General features: G+C 41.6%; 1 protein-coding gene across 1 annotated transcript in view; it reads right to left on the bottom strand.

Moving 5' to 3' along the window:
• Positions 1–14,854: 14,854 nt before the first annotated feature.
• Positions 14,855–18,869, bottom strand: part of LOC124589501 — a 151,348-nt gene continuing 147,333 nt past the window's right edge. The window contains exon 3 of the mRNA XM_047131558.1: positions 14,855–15,013. Coding sequence (XP_046987514.1) covers positions 14,855–15,013 — 159 coding nt within the window. The remainder of the gene's footprint in view (positions 15,014–18,869) is intronic.

Below are 18,869 nucleotides of genomic sequence, written 5' to 3'. Positions count from 1 at the left end.
GCACTCAGTATAATGTCACTCGATGCTCTGTCCCTACCACCCGTCCTAAACATTTGAGTGTCCCAGTCTATATCTGGTAAATTGAAATCTCCACCTAAGACTATAACATTCTGAGAAAATTTATGCGAAATGTATTCCAAATTTTCTCTCAGTTGTTCTGCCACTAATGCTGCTGAGTCGGGAGGTCGGTAAAAGGAGCCAATTATTAACCTAGCTCGGTTGTTGAGTGTAACCTCCACCCATAATAATTCACAGGAACTATCCACGTCACTACAGGATAAACTACTACTAACAGCGACGAACACTCCACCACCGGATGCATGCAGTCTATCCTTTCTAAACACCGTCTGTACCTTTGTAAAAACTTTGGCAGAATTTATCTCTGGCTTAAGCCAGCTTTCTGTACCTATAACGATTTCAGCTTCGGAGCTTTCTATCAGCGCTTGAAGTTCTGGTACTTTACCAACGCAGCTTCGACAGTTGACAATTACAATACCGATTGCTGCTTGGTCCCCGCATGTCCTGACTTTGCCCCGCACTCGTTGAAGCTGTTGCCCTTTCTGTACTTGCCCAAGGCCATCTAACCTAAATAACCGCCCAGCCCACGCCACACAACCCCTGCTACCCGTGTAGCCGCTTGTTGCGTGTAGTGGACTCCTGACCTATCCAGCGGAACCCGAAACCCCACCACCCTATGGCGCAAGTCGAGGAATCTGCAGCCCACACGGTCGCAGAACCGTCTCAGCCTCTGATTCAGACCCTCCACTCGGCTCTGTACCAAAGGTCCGCAGTCAGTCCTGTCGACGATGCTGCAGATGGTGAGCTCTGCTTTCATCCCGCTAGCGAGACTGGCAGTCTTCACCAAATCAGATAGCCGCCGGAAGCCAGAGAGGATTTCCTCCGATCCATAGCGACACACATCATTGGTGCCGACATGAGCGACCACCTGCAGATGGGTGCACCCTGTACCCTTCATGGCATCCGGAAGGACCCTTTCCACATCTGGAATGACTACTCCCGGTATGCACACGGAATGCACATTGGTTTTCTTCCCCTCTCTTGCTGCCATTTCCCTAAGGGGCCCCATTACGCGCCTGACGTTGGAGCTCCCAACTGCCAGTAAGCCCACCCTCTGCGACCGCCCGGATCTTGCAGACTGAGGGGCAACCTCTGGAATAGGACAAGCAGCCATGTCAGGCCGAATATCAGTATCAGCCTGAGACAGAGCCTGAAACCGGTTCGTCAGACAAACTGGAGAGGCCTTCCGTTCAGCCCTCCGGAATGTCTTTCTCCCCCTGCCACACCTTGAGACAACCTCCCACTCTACCACAGGTGAGGGATCAGTCTCAATGCGGGCAGTATCCCGGGCAACCACAGTCGTAGTCCGATCGGGGGATGCGTGGGACGAGCTGGCCGTCCCCGACAAACCCCCATCCGGACCCCCACAGTGATGCCCATTGGCAACAGCCTCAAGCTGTGTGACCGAAGCCAACACTGCCTGAAGCTGGTAGCGAAGGGATGCCAACTCAGCCTGCATCCGAACACAGCAGTTGCAGTCCCTATCCATGCTAAAAACTGTTGTGCAAAGAACGTCTGAACTAATCTACAGAGAACGCAAACAAATCGACAAAATTTAAACGGTTATTAAAATACAAGATTGCCTACTAAATGCAGTAATGCTGCTACTTGCGCACTGCTGACACTGCTAGGCGGCGGAAGGAGACTACGCGAATTTACACTATTCAGGTACTAAAACGCGATGCTACAACTCTCAAATACTATAATACGCCCGAAATTTATGAATTAAACAATGCAAGTACCAAAAACACGCAAAGAAATTAAGAATTAAACTATGTAACAAATGAGTGAGCTAGGAGTATACGACTTGCTGCTGCAGCTGCTTATCCAACGGCGGCAGGGAGCATTTAATATATGAAAAATTTATATTGTAAGTGCAATGCCATGTCATTCAAGTCGCACATCTTTCGACGCCCAATAATGTCCCAATGATTTTAAAATGTTTTGCTGTAATTACAATGTTTCGGAGGGGAGTAACTTATCCACATCAAAAATGTGGAAAATCATACGTGCTATAGCGTACGCATTTCACTACAGCAGCCTGGTGGTAGAACACGTTTACTTTGTAATGCATCGCACGGTGGTTTGACTAGATACTATGTATCTATAAGAAATGTAATCTACTTATGGGTCGCCACAATTATTCGGAACATCGTCGACATAAAAGTTCGTTCCATCCTTTTATTGTTAGCTCTCTGTACGACAGATTTTGGTCTGATAACGCTATTAAAGCGAAAGACTTTGTCAGGAGCAATAACAAAGAAAAAAGAGAAAACACAGCGACCAAAAGAAGAGTGTATTCTTCTACTTCGATTTAGGTGGAATCAGTGCCATGAGGCTCCCGATCTTTTACGAAGCCGGCCGAAGTGGCCGTGCGGTTCTAGGCACTACAGTCTGGAGCCGAGCGACCGCTGCGGTCGCAGGTTCGAATCCTGCCTCGGGCATGGATGTGTGTGATGTCCTTAGGTTAATTACGTTTAATTAGTTCTAAGTTCTAGGCGACTGATGACCTCAGAAGTTAAGTCGCGTAGTGCTCAGAGCCATTTTTCTTTTACGAAAATCCCCATTTCCTTAAGGTTGTAATGCTGAAACAACAATTGGAAGTGTGTCGTTCACCCTTGTTTTTCAGTGCTTCTCTGCGAAACCGACTCTTTTAGGTCAACTACATAGGCCGCGGTAATCTAACAGGCAGAGCGTTACATTTCCTTGAGGTCCCGGGCTCAGTTCCAGAGAGTTTCTTTCTGTATCTTTTGTTATTTTATTTCACCTGCTCTAGACCTTCTAGAACGGCCCTATGTTCACTTAGTCTGCTATTAACCGATACCACGGTTCTTTTCTGTTGGTAAATGGCGGTCGGGGCAATGGACCCCACACCCTCCCCTTTCTAGCGCTGCGGCGAATAAAGGCTGCACTTCAACGGCAGCCTCGTCCATAGTGCGTTAATGGGATCACGGCACCGACTCTACCCTTTTCTTACGTAGCTTACTAGCGGTGTGATAGCAGGACCATGACTGACGTCAAACACTCATCTCCAGTGCTCGGTGGTGAATAACACAGTCATTCGTTTAAAATTATCGTTATACCTCATGCTTCTTGTGCGCTCCGCCACCTGTACGATATTTTCGTTTGTGGCTACACAGATCAGAGAAATTCAATTTTGTAAATGGCAAGTGTTAATGAGTCTTTAAAACTACGTTTTGTGTGCCATACATCATTACTACATGTCAACTTTCGTGCTAACAAAATAAACATTTGGACAACCAGTCTTTAACCTCAGGCATGTAAGTGTAGAGCCATCTCCTCTTCTCAGTTATCGGATGGTAACTGCTCGTTGCTGACATTACCGTGACACGGTACAACAGCTTTGATTCAATTAACCAGCGATCGAGACGTCAGTAGCCTCCGGGAGTGGCAATGAAAGTGAAACGGTGGCACCGATTAACTTGATATGTCGTTATTGTGGGTCTATCCTGTGCGACATTGGCGTAGAAGTTAGAATGAGCTGCAAGCATTGCTGTCCTTGTGTACACTAAAACAAGAGTAAATAAAGGACGATGCATCCGCTGTAACTAATCGTACATTCCACAAACTGAACGCATAAATGAAACTTCATGTTTGCCTGGATACGTAATATCTAGGTGTGGATTGTGTACCACAGTGAGACATTCCACTCGTATCAAATATATGTGCCAGACATGTGGTGCTAGATTGTGCATGAGTGATAGAAACATCTGCTTTGCAGGGTGCCCCACGAATCGAACAATCCCAGGTTTACCAGTAGTATCGCTGGGAATTGACTGTACGTAAGAAAATACTAATTCTAGCAAAGAATTTACAGCTGGTTAACTAAAGTTTAAGGTACTTTTGCTAAAAAAACAACCTAATTATAATTTTAGTTATTCTTATATCTAAGAATCTAGGAAGAAAACTAGTATCATATATTGTGGGGCAAATAAAAGTGGCCCAGAGAACATAGTTCCAGGGTTAAAGAAACACAGCAGAGGAAAGGAAATACAGAACTAACATGACGTAAGCATGACGAAGAATGAACTAACATGAAGGAAGAATTGTAGCAGTGAAATACTGAGGTGTTTCGGACCGTTGAGTCAGAGCAAACTCAACTCCCAGAGGAAATGCTTCACTCTTTAGAACTACGAAATGTGCGTGTCTCGATCACTACGTGGCTCAGGCAGAAGCAGGTGCACTACAGTGATGTCCTAGCCTGCGCCTTAACGCTCGTACCCTGGGTCGCCTACCTCTCACTGCTCAACGCAGTATGATGTGCGAAAAACGTTACGCAGTTTCCTTAGTCCACGGAGTAATAAAAAATAACACTCAGTTAGTAGCGAAATACACAATGTGATTTTTTCAAGGTGTACTGACAATCGTGACATATACACTTGTTGCTAAAAGTTATAAAGTGTTATGCATCATTTATCACGCAAGTCAAATTACCGTTACATTTCCGAAGCTCACAAGTGTATGTAGTTACCTAATACTGCGATGGTACACAGCTTTTGAATTTAGGGTTTAAAATGCTATTGTTTTCAGTGTGTTTCCGCGTGCGGTTTCCGTTATCAAACCAGCGGACAGAGACTTGCCTTCTACTGTTCAACTACAAGTGGCATCCGCGCTTTCTTCCCCTCCCTCCCGCTCCTTCCATCGCTACAGTGTCTTGTCACGCAACGGATTCATCAAAAGCTCTGGATGCAACGTGTGCAACACTTAGTAAACAAAGATATGCCAGGAGAGGATTTCCTTTTTTTACTTTCTACAAAATTCATATCGCGCTTAAATATTGTCTGATTACCTTTGCTCCAGTTTTCTCATTCTAGTTGCTGCGAGCCGTTTAAGAAAAGGATCTGTCGTGTATTACCTCCAATGTAGCATGGAATCCTCGCAATGATTTGTTCAGACAAATCTGTGTACGACATCTCCGAAATTATCCATCTTCTTCAACAACAAAACCTAGTAAGGAATTCCATGGATGAATAGCACTTTGAGAATGGCCTCACATGTGTTTCACACGTATTCCCACCTGTAAGCAAGCAGCTCTCTCTGGCAGTCCCCACTGAAAGGGCCACAATATAACATTTGCCTTCACCCACACAGCAACGAAGCGTCGCTCATGCACCGGTGTGTCTTGGAGGGCGGAGAAGGAGGGGTGGGGTGGGAGAAGAACTCACCACGTCCGTGTGTGTCCTTCGCAAATGGTGGCTGGGGACTGGTAAGCGCCGCCAGTCCTCTGTAACCATTAGCTGCGGGCATGCTTCAGTGTACCCGGTTCAGCATGGTAGTTAAACCAGCCTGTTAAACTAATGTTCTCGTACGTATTCTCAACGCCAAAGTGGTGCGGCTGCCATGGGAGTGGTAGATATCTGTTGAGGGGTCCTTTTCTTTCTTTACTCAATAACTCACAGTGGTTGCTTGCCCTTGGTTTAACTTGCAGTGGAACCCTCCTTATGCACAGATCATGTCATATTTGCTCGGTTCTATTAAAATCCGACCAGTGTTCAAATGTTCAAATATGTGTGAAATTTTATGGGACGTAACTGCTAAGGTCATCAGTCCCTAAGCTTACACACTACTTATCCTAAATTATCCTAAGTACAAACACACACAACCTTGCCCGAGGGAGGACTCGAACCTCCGCCGGGACCAGCAGCACCGTCCATGAGTGCAGCGCCCTAGACCGCTCGGCTAATTCCACGCGGCTCCGACCAGTGTAAAAGTTAAGAAAGATATGGTATCATTTTAATGCCGATCGACGCAAACTTGGATATTCTGCCCGAATGAATGAAGTAATTATTATCTAAAAATTTGAAGGTCGCTGCTCGGAATAATAAGTGCTTCAGTTAATGTACGTGATCTCAGTCACTTCATAAATGCTATTAATAATCGTTACTTTCAGTACAAGCGTAGTGTGACTTAAAAATGTTTTATTGCGTATGATGCGGTCGCACATCCCCAAGAATTTCATCGAAACTCGCTCACGAACTGTGTATAGTCATAGCACTGGACACCTTAATTATAGGTCCCTCGAAAATTCGTGGACGTAGCAGTTAATCAAACAACACAAATATGCCCTCTAGCGACGTCAACACAGCAGCACAGCACTCGTAGAGGTGGTGGAGCTCAAAGATTAAAGACCATGAAATACGTCACTGATAATTAAGAAATCGAAATTCAGAGATGTGACAATGAGGTCAGTGTTTTAATAGTTTTTGATGACTCCTTATAACCTGTGTTGGACAGGACTACAAAGGTGTCTGCTAAGTGCTCTTGACTTTCAGCTAGTAATGTCAGTACCTTGATATTCTATCAACTCTGCTGTTGATTTCCCTTACATTCTTTTTATTCTAACCAACAGGACTGTTGAGAAATTGACAGAATTAGTGACTCATTTCACAGTGAGAAACCCGTATTTAAACGATACTTCCCTGCACTATTTGCTTAACTATTTTAAACTGAGATAAAATCTTTGTGTTCATGCATCATTCATTAATTCATTCATTCAATCATTCATTCATTGACAACGACCCCGCGCTGCCTCTCCCGCCGGAGTTCGAGTCCTCCTTCGGGCATGGGTGTGTGTGTTGTTCTTAGCATAAGGCAGTTTAAGTAGTGCGTAAGTTTAGGGACCGATGACCTCATTAGTTTGGTCCCTTAGGAATTCACACATATTTGAACATTTGACAACGACCCACCTAATACCTGGAAAGAAATCCTATGAGAACTTCCATGTACATATACTTCGTTAACAGTTGTATTAATTGAAAAATCAAATATCTTTCGAAGGTGTATCACTTATTGCGTCTGTGTGGTAGACCACGTGGTAAGAAGGCTACCTTACTACTCCACGGCATTCACGAACTCTTAGCGCTCTGAAAACATTGTTGTAGTTTAAGTGCCTGCTGTTACCCTCACGGAAAAAAAATACAACGAGCGTGGGAAATTTTGTTATTTAATACATCTTTTCATTAGTGAGCATGTACTGTTTTTGAATCTAATGTGGATACTAGTCCGTCTTCCATTTTGTTTGCATATGAGTTAGGCTTCTATCGTCAAAAAATACAAAATTTCCGTTGTGTGTCTGTATGCTTATGAACAATGAGTATGGATTGCTTATGATAAACAGGGCATGCTTCTACGAAAGCAAAAAGGAAAGAAAATCGAACGAAGTAATTAATAAATTCAGCCAGACAACGGAAAAAAAAGTTTGCCTCTTTTGTATAACGTACGTATCCACAACAGACTCGTAACTCTAGAAATGGAGCTCCTATTTTCACTCCATCAAGTATATCAAAAGCTTGCACAAGTGGAGAAGTTTTGCGGACACACCAGGACAACACGCACGGAATTTGTAACTGCTGTGGACAGGCACCTATTGAAGGTTGGACGTCACAACACACAGATAAAGGAAAAGGGCCCGCGAGCGCAACAAAAGGCCAAATTAAACCGTCGCATCTGGCTGATACCCACTTCTTTTTGGACAAAGGCGTATAGAGGCGAGTTATAAATTTTCCTCTCTTTATATCTTCAGGACAATTTAATAAAATGGAGAGTAGGTATTTTTAGTTACATCGTGAAACAACAAAGCGTTTAAAGCTTAACAGCAACGTCGAGATTGAGTGTAACACTCAGAAAATATATTGGCTATATCAAAACAATTTTACATTACTGTACATGGAAAAAAGGTATGCACTTAAAAAATTCAGGTTGGGATTCGAATACGCTGTCAGGTCTGATAAGCAGAGGTAGGAGCATTTCAAGGTTTCATTGTGTAGCAAAAAATGTTTCGTCAAAATCCTTTCTAACACAATTAAATTTCCCTCAAGTCTATCCTGTCTTACAATTTGAGAAACAATATCTTTACAAGCTTCTAATGCAGAGAAAGTTCCTATTCTTCTTGTACCAAACAAAGGAGAACTTATTTTTCGTATAGGTATTTCTTGATTATGAAATACAGCACGACACATTAAAAAGACGTTGCGAAAGCCTTGCAGAGTTGTGTTAAGGATAGTGCTGATCGAGATCTATACGTATCTTTGGAATCATATGTTTCCAAAATGGTTCAAATGGCTCTGAGCACTATGGGACTCAACTGCTGAGGTCATTAGTCCCCTAGAACTTAGAACTAGTTAAACCTAACTAACCTAAGGACATCACAAACATCCATGCCCGAGGCAGGATTCGAACCTGCGACCGTAGCGGTCTTGCGGTTCCAGACTGCAGCGCCTTTAACCGCACGGCCACTTCGGCCGGCCATATATGTTTCCATTATAAAGTTTTTAATGTCGGTGGCTTTTAGCATGGTGGATCGGAGTTCGATTCAAGATGACCAAATCAGACTATTCTTCTGTTGAGATATCTGGATAAGGATCTACTTCCCTTCATGTCTTCATGAGAACAGCTGAAAAGCAGTTTGAATAAAATAAGGAGCAGTTTTGATGCGCCAGCTGCCGAAGTAGATTCAAAATGAATTACCCGAACCAGGCCGTTAGCTATGACACTTTTTAAACTGTACCTCCACCCAGCTTTGAATAATCATCTCACCTTCCTTTGTCTTCGTAAGGAGGTTAGAACCATCCGTTTCAACGCCGAACAGCTATATGTCATTGTGATCACTGATTTTTAGTAATACCTGTCGCCCATTGGAAACACACCAGTATTTTGTGAAACTATCGCTAAATTTATCATATTTATTTATCGTGCCTTGCCACCACAGTTGTAAATAAAATAAACTCCTCTGACTGAAATAGATTTATGAGACGAATTGCTAATTATTTATTTCGTGTGCTCAACTGTCGTTGTGCCAATGGAATATTCCCGTTCTTTTACGATATTCTACGTTTCCACATGGCACAAACACTGGAAACGTATACATGTTCCGTATTTCGCTTCTCCACTGCCGACGTCATTAGAAATCTGCTCAAGGATCTTACCCAAACAGGATTTTAGAGAATTCATACGGCTCCAGTATGCCGATCGAGAACAGTAGCCGCTGCTGCAAGGAAGAAAAGGTAGGGAAATTTGAAGGAACTGAAGTAGATGTGGGCGATAGGAGTATCGTGCGCCTAGGACGTAACTTCTCGCGTAATGACCTCGCTGTTAAGGAGATACGAAGCTACGTTGTCAGAAAGAATGGAACAAGGGCTAAGGTCTGTAAGCAAAGAAGTGGAAGAGGATTACAAACACAGAGAGGAAAACGCAACAGATAATATTGTTATACTACCCTTTTTTTCATAGCACGTAGATAATGAAGGAAAATTGTATTTATTTTGTTGCTTACAAAATGTGACCACAGCGATTGTGACTTTGCTTGCATGCTAGTAAAATTGGCCAAAATGAAAATGAACCGGTAAGTATTGTCAATAACACAACCTTGATGGAAAGGGATCAATATAAAACTAATCGAAACGAGGACGAACATTCAAAAACACTGCTCAAGTGACTATGGAAAAGTGCTACAAAATCGTAACGCCGGGTCACTGCACTCGTGGGAATTATAATATCGCCATCTCTTAACATTATCAATAGGCCGATACGTCTTAATCCTTTTGTTCTTTATTTAATGACTTAATATCAACCCGCTTATATCGATGGCGGAATATTTTGTTTCTCATTTTGTCATTTCTTCAAATGATACCTGTCTGCGTACGTCAACTCAAAGACCACGTACCACTACCCACAAACAAATTGTTATCTGCACACCGGAGAGCCGTAAGATAATTTTCAGATTCATGTTTGGAGCACAGTTTTTAAATCATCTTTATTGTGTTCACTTCATATATGAATTAGCGTAATTAAACTTGTACAAAAGACCTACAGATCACAAAAACACGCTATATTGGTTCAAATGGCTCTGAGCACTATGGGACTTAACATCTGAGGTCATCAGTCCGCTTGAACGTAGAACTACTTAGACCTAACTAACCTAAGTACATCGCACATAGCCGTGCTGGAGGCAGGATTCGAACCTGCGACCGTAGCGGTAGCTCGGTTCTAGACTGAAGCGTTTAGAACCGCTCAGCCACACCGGCCGGCACACGCTATATTTTTGAGACAGTAAAATTCGTGTATGTTATTGGTCGGTAGTCTGGTGAACGAGCGAATACAAATGTAAGATTCCGGTTTTGGCTCTCAGTTGCTCCAAGGACTGTAACTCTGGCAGTTCTCGAGACTTCTACTTTTGTCAATAGTTGAGCTAAAAAAATTACCGTAAGTAATATCGCGATTTGGATTTCATGTTAGCGTCAAGTCTGCCTGTAGCCGGAGTATGAGTCGTTCTCCCTTGGTTCAGATTTCACTCTGATTTACATATTCCACTTTACCAAACTCGCATCATCATGCAGCTTATGTTTGATGCTGCCAATTTCCAGTTTTACTTTCTGGGTCACCAGATTTCTGAGTGGTTTAAGATGTCGTTCTTCGTCTCTTTCTTCCTAATGTTAATCCTCTCTTACATATTCTATTACGCCTAACTTCAAGGAAAAACTGTTTAGCTTGTGTTAATCTTCATGCAACACACGATTTTCAAACACACTGCTCCTTCTAGGGCCAGGTTCACTAACCGTTACAGTTTTCCACAGCACATGTCTTAGTGAAGTATCTGCTTTTCTGGTACAGGATTAAAACGGGATTCTTCACCCTCATTTCTTTTTAATACGTCTTTATGGTCTCTCAGCCGTCTACTTAATATTCAACGTGCTACTAAAACACCACATTTAAAGATTCTACAAGCTTCTACTTCCCTACTTTCTTCACAGGTCATATACCATAGATTTATCGTTTCAGGAACATCTTGCATAGTTCCGCGTCAGCATTTGATTTGAATAGAAAGATTTAGCTGAAGAAAGCATTTTCTGGCCTTCGTCAATCTACTTATTATATATTTCTTGTTTGCAACTTACTACCCATTCGTGCACGACAGTGTACGGTACGAAAATTTCGATAAGCTGCGCGCGAAAATGCAGTTTTTTCAGAGGATCTTATCTCTTATTATTTTGATCACAAACATAAGAGGCTGAGGGGTTTTGAAAGCCTACGGCCTGGCGCCCATTAGTATCCCTATCGGAAGAACGGGCATAGCGTAGCTATTCTGCAATACAGGGTCAACATGTAAACAGTACAGACTTACTCCAGCCAAGTCAAACTGAGCAAATCGGTTCGTTCTTTTGCGTTACGTGGGATCTTGGCTGGAATTTAGGCGGCTTATAAGACAATGATTTGTTCATATGCGCTTCCTGAGAAAACTCCAAAAAATCACACTTTTTAGGCACGAGAAGTATCAACTGTGGGGACAGCTAATTCTGTAATTTCTGTTCATGGTAAATCGTTGAAAATTTTTGTCATACGTTTTTAACACGACATTATCGGGGAACCTTGATACTTTTTTTCGATTTCATTATCTGTTGTCTAGATTCACAGGTTCGAAGTTGCCTATTTACGCGCGTCAGTTCCGTAGTAGTTTTAACTGACGTAATGAACAAACGGCAAGGGTTCTAGGGTTATCGCAAGGTTCTCGGGGAACCTTGACACTTTTTTCGATTCCATTATCCGTTGTTTAGATTCATAGGTTAGAAGTTACAGTATTTACGCGCGTTAAATCCGTTGTAGTTTTAACCGATTCTATGAACAAACGGCAAGGGTTGTAGGGTTATCGCAAGGGTCAACAACAGAATCTCATGACATGCTATCTCTGTAGAAGTCACACTTCACGCCTATGACCGAAGTGTCACGGCAGTGACAAAAAGAAAGAGCTAAAAAGGATCTTGACATAGATGAAAAGACTTTAAATGGACTGCCAAAATTATGTAAAACTGGAAAGACTGCAAATTCAGTAAAATATTTCTAATAACATTTTTAATTTTTCAGGGTACAATTCACAAGCCAGTCGTTTTCGATGAATTGCGATCATTGAGCAAAGTATTCAGAACAAATTTAAAGCAAATGATTTTGTATTAATCTTATTTTATGCATAATCACTTGACATTTATATGTGTCATAGTATATAAATATTTCAAGTCTATAAACAAACTGTCAAAATTTTACTGACCTACAGGATTCGTTTTATATGAGTAGCAGAGGTGCTGTATCAGGAAGATCCGTAAAGGGTGATCTTGGTTTGCATAAGGCGGGTGTCTACCGTATTCCTTGCATGTTTGGCATGTCGTATGCTGGTTAGACTATCAGGACTGTGGAGGATGGGTGCACTGAGCATAAGCGTAACATACGCTTACAACTGCCGAGCAAATCCTCCATAGCAGAACATTGTCTTTGTGGCGGTCATCCTAAGGAATATAACAACACGGGAATTCTGGCATGCACTTCCACCTGCTAGGATAGTGTTATTAAGGAAGCAGTTGAAATTTAATTAGCAAGTAACCTCAAAAGTAGAGATGGTGCTTTATTTTTTAAAATTATGCACGGAATCCTGTTCTCTCCCTTGTCAAAAAACAGAGCGATTGAGTTTATGCTGCCTCAATCGTTGATTACTAACTTCGCTATCGATAAGTTCTGACTTCGCTCATCTTTGGTTCAGGATTGTACTTCTGTTTACATTGTGTGTGTGTGTGTGTGTGTGTGTGTGTGTGTGTGTGTGTGTGTGTGTGCGTTATCCTTCGTCGAAATTCTCTGCAAACCGAGGTTTTGAATTCCCTAGCAGAGCGATTACTTTCTGCAGTTATGCTTTGAAAATGACAGGGTGCGCTCCTGTCGAAATATCGGCGGTTGACGATTACGTCACCTGGCTGCATTCCCGTAAGTTATTCGAGGATTTCAATAATTTTTCTGCGTTCCAATCCAGTACTGTTTTGCACAACTATCAGTAACTCGTTTACTCACGCCATTTCTCTTTGCTTTAAAGAATTTCCAATTCGTATAATTAGACTCAGCAGAGTGTTTCTGGAGCCACTCTGTAGCATTTCCGGACGTGAGGAGTGTCGCATTGTCTTGCTGGAATAGCTCAAGTGCGTCGGAATGCATAATGGACATGAATGGATGCAGCTAATGAGACAGGATGCTTACGTATGTGTCAACTGTCAGAATCGTATCAAGACGTATCAGGGGTTCCATAACACTCCATCTGCACACGCACCACACCATTACAGAGCCTCCACCAGCTTGAACAGTCGCTTGCTGAAATGTAGGGTCCATGGTTTCATGAGGTTGTCTGCATACCCGCACACGTACATCCGCTCGATACAATCTGAAACGAGACTCGTCCGACCAGGCAACATGTTTCCTGTCATTCACAGTCCAATATCGCTATAGTGACGTAATCAAGGGTACACGAGTTTCGTTGAATGGTTCGCACGCTGACACTTGTTGATGGTCCAGCATTGAAATCTGCAGAAATTTGCGTGAGGGTTGCAGTTCTGCCACGTTGAACGATTCTCTCCGGTCGTCGTTGGTCCCGTACTTGCAGGATCTTTTTCCGGCCTGAGTGATGTCGGAGATTTAATGTTTACCCGAGTTCCTGATATTCACGGCACACTCGTGAAATAATCGTACGAGAAAATCCTCACTTCATTATTACCTCGGAGATGCTGTGTCCCATAACTCGTGCTTCACTGTAACACCACGTTCAAATACATTTAATATTGATAACCTGCCATTGTAGCAGCAGTAACCGATCTAACAAATGCGCCAGACACTTGTCTTATAAAGGCGTTGCCAGTCCCATGGCTGTATTCTGCCTACATCTTTGTATTTGAATAAGCATGCCTAATCAGTTTCTTTGGCGCCTCAGTATATAAGACATATTTCATGAACAAAATGGACTTATTCTTCCCAACTAATCACCATCAACTATGAAGAGGAACAAACACAATTTTATCATTACTCCATTGGTGTCAAATGTCTGGAAACAATAATTACCGAAATATACTGAGGAGTAACGTCCCGGAGTGATGTGAAGTTAAATGGCCATATAAAACACATGGTAGGAAGCAGATCCCAGCCTGATATTTTCTGGAAATGTAATTCATACACAGAATAAGTGGCTTACAAAACGATTATGCGATAAACAGTAGAGATGGGGAAGTTACAACGAAGTTCCAAAGAGATCGTTCAGTCGGCGTGACGACGTTACGGAGACACTCAAAGAAGGCCAGCGGCACACACCATAAAAGAGACGGCGTGCGTCACAGAAAGGTTTGCTATAGAAATTCCGAGAGAGTACGCTCCGAGAAAGGTCGAGAAACACATTACTTCCTCCCACACAAGTCTCCCGAAATGACCACACTGAGAAAATCCGAGAAATTAGTGCTAATACAGAAGTCTATCGATAGTCATATTTTCAACGGGCCACTCAAGAGTGGAACTGAGAAGAGGGATCAGTTAGTGGTACCAGATATGCCCTCTGCCACACACCGTCAGGTGGCTTGCAGAGTATTGATGAAGACGGATTTGAAGCAGTCAAGGAACAGAGCATGCATGTCTGATGACACTACAGCGACTTCACTATAGACAAAATAAATAAATAAATAAATAAATAAAATAAAATAAATAAAAAAATAAAAAAAATAAAAGAAAAGAAAAGAAAATTGGACTTCACAGTCGGTGATGCAGACAAATCAGTGCAACTTAATTAGTTATATGAAAATATGGGATCGTATCTTCAGTAGACTCTTACGCTATTCCAGATACTAACTCGGTTATTAGAGCAAGAAGATGAACTCGTACCTGCGGTGCAGCCTAAAGGTAGTGAATCATCTTAATATAGGCGTGGAGACGGGGAGTGGGCTGCATCTTGATTTGTGACAGTCGTTACTCATGCGTAATTGGGAGGGGGCGGGGGGTAGCCGGTGCGCTGGAATGTAAAGGGTTCCGGGGGGCGGGGGGCGGCGGTCCGCTTCATTAGTGGCGCGTCGCTGCGTCCACCGCCGCTTCCAGCACAGGAGCTGACGCCAATGGCGCCGAGTCCCCTGCCCTACCGGAATGTGAATCACCCGTGTGCTGCCCCCTGTTCATGTTTTCCATCCAGACGTACACACCACTGCACCATAGTGTGTGTCGATAGACAACTGAAGGACAGGTCATGTCACAGTTATTTAACATGGGACGAAAAACAAGTTCGTTAATTTAATTCTTTTTGTGAAAGCTTAATTATGGTGCCTGATACCAACGAGAAACTTGAGAGGTGCTTATGCTAACTGAACAACACACCCAGAAGACCGACACAACTTCTCCCCACTAATATGGAATTGTGGGCCCTCCTTCAAGAAAAAACTATTTTATTAATTAATTACTTTCCGAAACTAGTTTCAACGACAATATCGCCAACATCAGTGGGTATTTCTGCACTGAAAACATTCAAAATTAGCGTCGTTGTTAACATGACAATATATTATTACAAATACTGTATTCTGTGAACAGTTTTATAATATCGGACTTACTTTAAGTCACTGCAGGGTTTCTACGTTTGTTGCTGCAATTCCCGTCACATTTCTCGTCTTTTTGCTACAGTTTCTTCGACACACAGTACTTCATCCGCATCTGCATCAGCGGCTGGTATTAACAAATAGGAACAAGTGAAAAAAATATACGTCGGATTTACACTATTGGCAATTGCGGTAGCGTAAAGACTACAGGTTTCATGTGCAGTAAGTTGCTGCGTAACGTGTCATGTACTCACTTTCGTTAGGCACCGTGCAATTGCTTTTAAATATAGAAAAAACGTAACATTTACACCTTGGTCATGATTCAGAAGATTTACAGAAACTTGCTGTTCACGTGCATCGCGAGAATGTATCACATAATTGCGAGAAGGTTTTGAAAATTGTAGCTAGGGTTCTGACGACTTCTGTTCTATATTTATGTCTTTGTGTGTGATGCGAGAGCGATTATATATGTGTACATGTGTGTTGTTCGTGTTGTCATGTGTCAGTTCTCTTAAAGCCGTAAAGAGTGAGATGTTGCCAAGAGCTGTGTTTTCATTTATTATGATTTTCCCTCCCACTATAGCCTCTTGTATGTAATAAGTTTTTCCTGTTGCTAGTTTTCTGTATAAACCGGTGCTGTGCTTAAGGATGTGCAGATTAGCTTCGATATTAATGAGGTGGTGGATGTTATTAATTAGTTATTCTGCGAAAGTGGGATGTGTGCTGTCAGTCTTCAAAGATCTCCTGTGCTCTACGCACCTTGTTCAGAAGTTGCTGTTTGCTTGTTCTGTTGTTTTTTGTATTGAGCTTGACAGCTGTTACGTGTGAATCACTGAATTTGTCTGAAATACTTTTTTGTAGTCTTAGCCTTTGTTCAACTGTGTCGTTTGTTCTTAATGTTATTCGGATGCCTTGCTTTTTCTGTATGTTTTCAGTTGTAGAAGTGCTGTTTTATTAATCTACATTTGTGTGTACCATCTGTTTCTGTTTCTTGATGTGACGATGATGAATGTGTTACTTTTTGACATTTTGACGTTTGGTTCTTTTGGCATATTTTAAGTTGGGTCATTGGTTAGCGTGGTTTTTTTTTTTTTCATCGAAGAATTTTTGCTTTCTCGTTGTATTCTGCATTTGTTATTAACCAGAGAGTTCCCATTGTCCACCCTCCTGATGAGTGCATTATGTTTTTATTGTTTCGAGGGAACACACATCCACACACAAAACCAGGCAAAAATAATGAAACAAAAGAATCGTAAAGTTCCACCTTTACGGCAAAACTTGAACCTTTTGACATTACATCCATATACATACATATATCCGCAAAAGAAACTAGAACAACATCTGAACAGCAAAAAATTCCAAGACATAAAAATAAATGAAATTTCCTCCGTCTTTTGGCTAAACACAAAATGAATTTATTTTACTTTCAACAACAACTTCTACTTGCAACAAGAGGAACTACCCATGGTTCCTCCATCAGTGAAAATTTAGCCAACGTTTTTGGATTATATAGTAACATATTGAAACACAGTGTGAAACAAGAAGTGTACAAAATAAAATGCTGGTAAAGATATGTGAATGACATAATCTGCCTCAGAGATGAAACACAAAAAAGGCAGAAGATCTACACAGTAACATCAGCAGAGAACACACACAAATACACTTCACAATGGAAACAGAAGTAAATAAAAACCGAAATTTCCTGTATCTTACAGTTCTCAGAAACAATAACCAACAAGAAATCCAAAACTACAGAAAACCCACATCCACAAGCACTTTTATCCATAGCTCACCGAAACGCTCGTCAGCTCAAAATAAACGCCTCATACACATGCTGCAAAGGATAAAGAGAACATCTCTTAAACAAGAAAACTACACACGTGAGCTAAATATAATCAGACAAGTTGCTGTTGAAAATAAATGGAAAACAGACACATAAATAAGCTAAAAATCAAGACAGAAATGAAAGATAATGACAGTGACCACCTACTCAAGAGCATATGAAAAGGAGCTAACACACAGAGGCAGAATACACAGACAATACAGCAGACCACTCCACTTCAGGAAAAAGAAACAGATGGTACAGACTAACATACAATAGTAAGATACAGAAAAAGCAGGTGATCCCAGTAATATTTACGACGGACAACACTGTTCAACAAAGGCTAAGCTCACGAAAAATAATTTCCGACAAATTCAACAATGCAAGAATATACCAACTTACATGTCAAGCAGACACTTTAGAACAAGGTACACAAAGTACATTAAATCTCTGAAGAGTGAGAATACGCATCCCACTTTCGAAGCACACAGCACACACCCAATTTTCGCAGAACATCTAATGAATAAAAACCACCTCTCCATTAATATCGAAACTAATCTATATATGGTGACACACAGCAACAGTTTGCACCGAAAACTAACAATAGACGAAAATTATTAAATACAAAAGGCTATAGTGAAAGAGAAAATCATGATAAATGAAAACATAACCTCTTTACAACAACTCACTCTTTACGGCCTTAAGAGAACTGACTCATGACAGAACAGGAACAACACACATGTAGACACACGTAATTGCTCTCGCATCACACACAGAGACTAAATAAAGAACAGAAGTAGTCAGAACTCCAGCTAAAATTTTCAAAACCTTCTCACAATACGTAGTACATTCTCGCGACGCACGTGAACAGCAAGATGCCATAATTCTTTCGAAACATGACCAAGATCTAAAAGTTATTTTTTATACAACTAAAAGCAACTGCAAACCAACCAACGAACGTGAGTATAAGACACATTACATACCAGCTTAGTGCACACCATACCTGTACCCTTTAGACCACCGCAATTCCCAATAACGTAACACTGACGTATATTTTTTCACATTTTTATATTTGTTAGTAACAGCCTCTGGTGCAGATACAGATGACGTACTGTATTCCGAGTAAATGGTAACAAAAATAAAGGAAATGCGTTGGAAATAGCGGTAACAAACGTACAAATCATGCAGAGACTTAAAGTAAGTAATGTGTTATATAACTATTCACAGAACACAATATTAGGAACCAAATAGTACACATGTAATAATGTTTTGTAATGATTACAACGAGGCTAATTCAGAATGTTTTTGAATGAGGAAAATCCCACTGATGTTGGCGATGTTGGCGCTGAAATTAGTTCCGGAAAGTTAATAAATAAAACAAGAGTGTTTTGCATATGCACGAAGCCACAATCCCACGTTGTTATTTTTATGTACACACGGACCACTGGAAGACTTTCAAGATAAAATTCCACTGTTTGACATTACTTTTCTCTGTCGGATTCTCATTACTCTGATGTATACGTTTACGAATTTGCTGTGTCTACAGCGCTACTGGCTAGTACTAGTTTTAGCTGAACAAGGCG

This window comes from Schistocerca americana, chromosome 2 (assembly GCF_021461395.2).
Source record: "Schistocerca americana isolate TAMUIC-IGC-003095 chromosome 2, iqSchAmer2.1, whole genome shotgun sequence".
NCBI classification, from domain to species: Eukaryota; Metazoa; Arthropoda; class Insecta; order Orthoptera; family Acrididae; genus Schistocerca; species Schistocerca americana.
The sequence above is the reverse complement of the archived record's forward strand: the minus strand, read 5'-3'. Positions and strand labels throughout refer to the sequence as shown.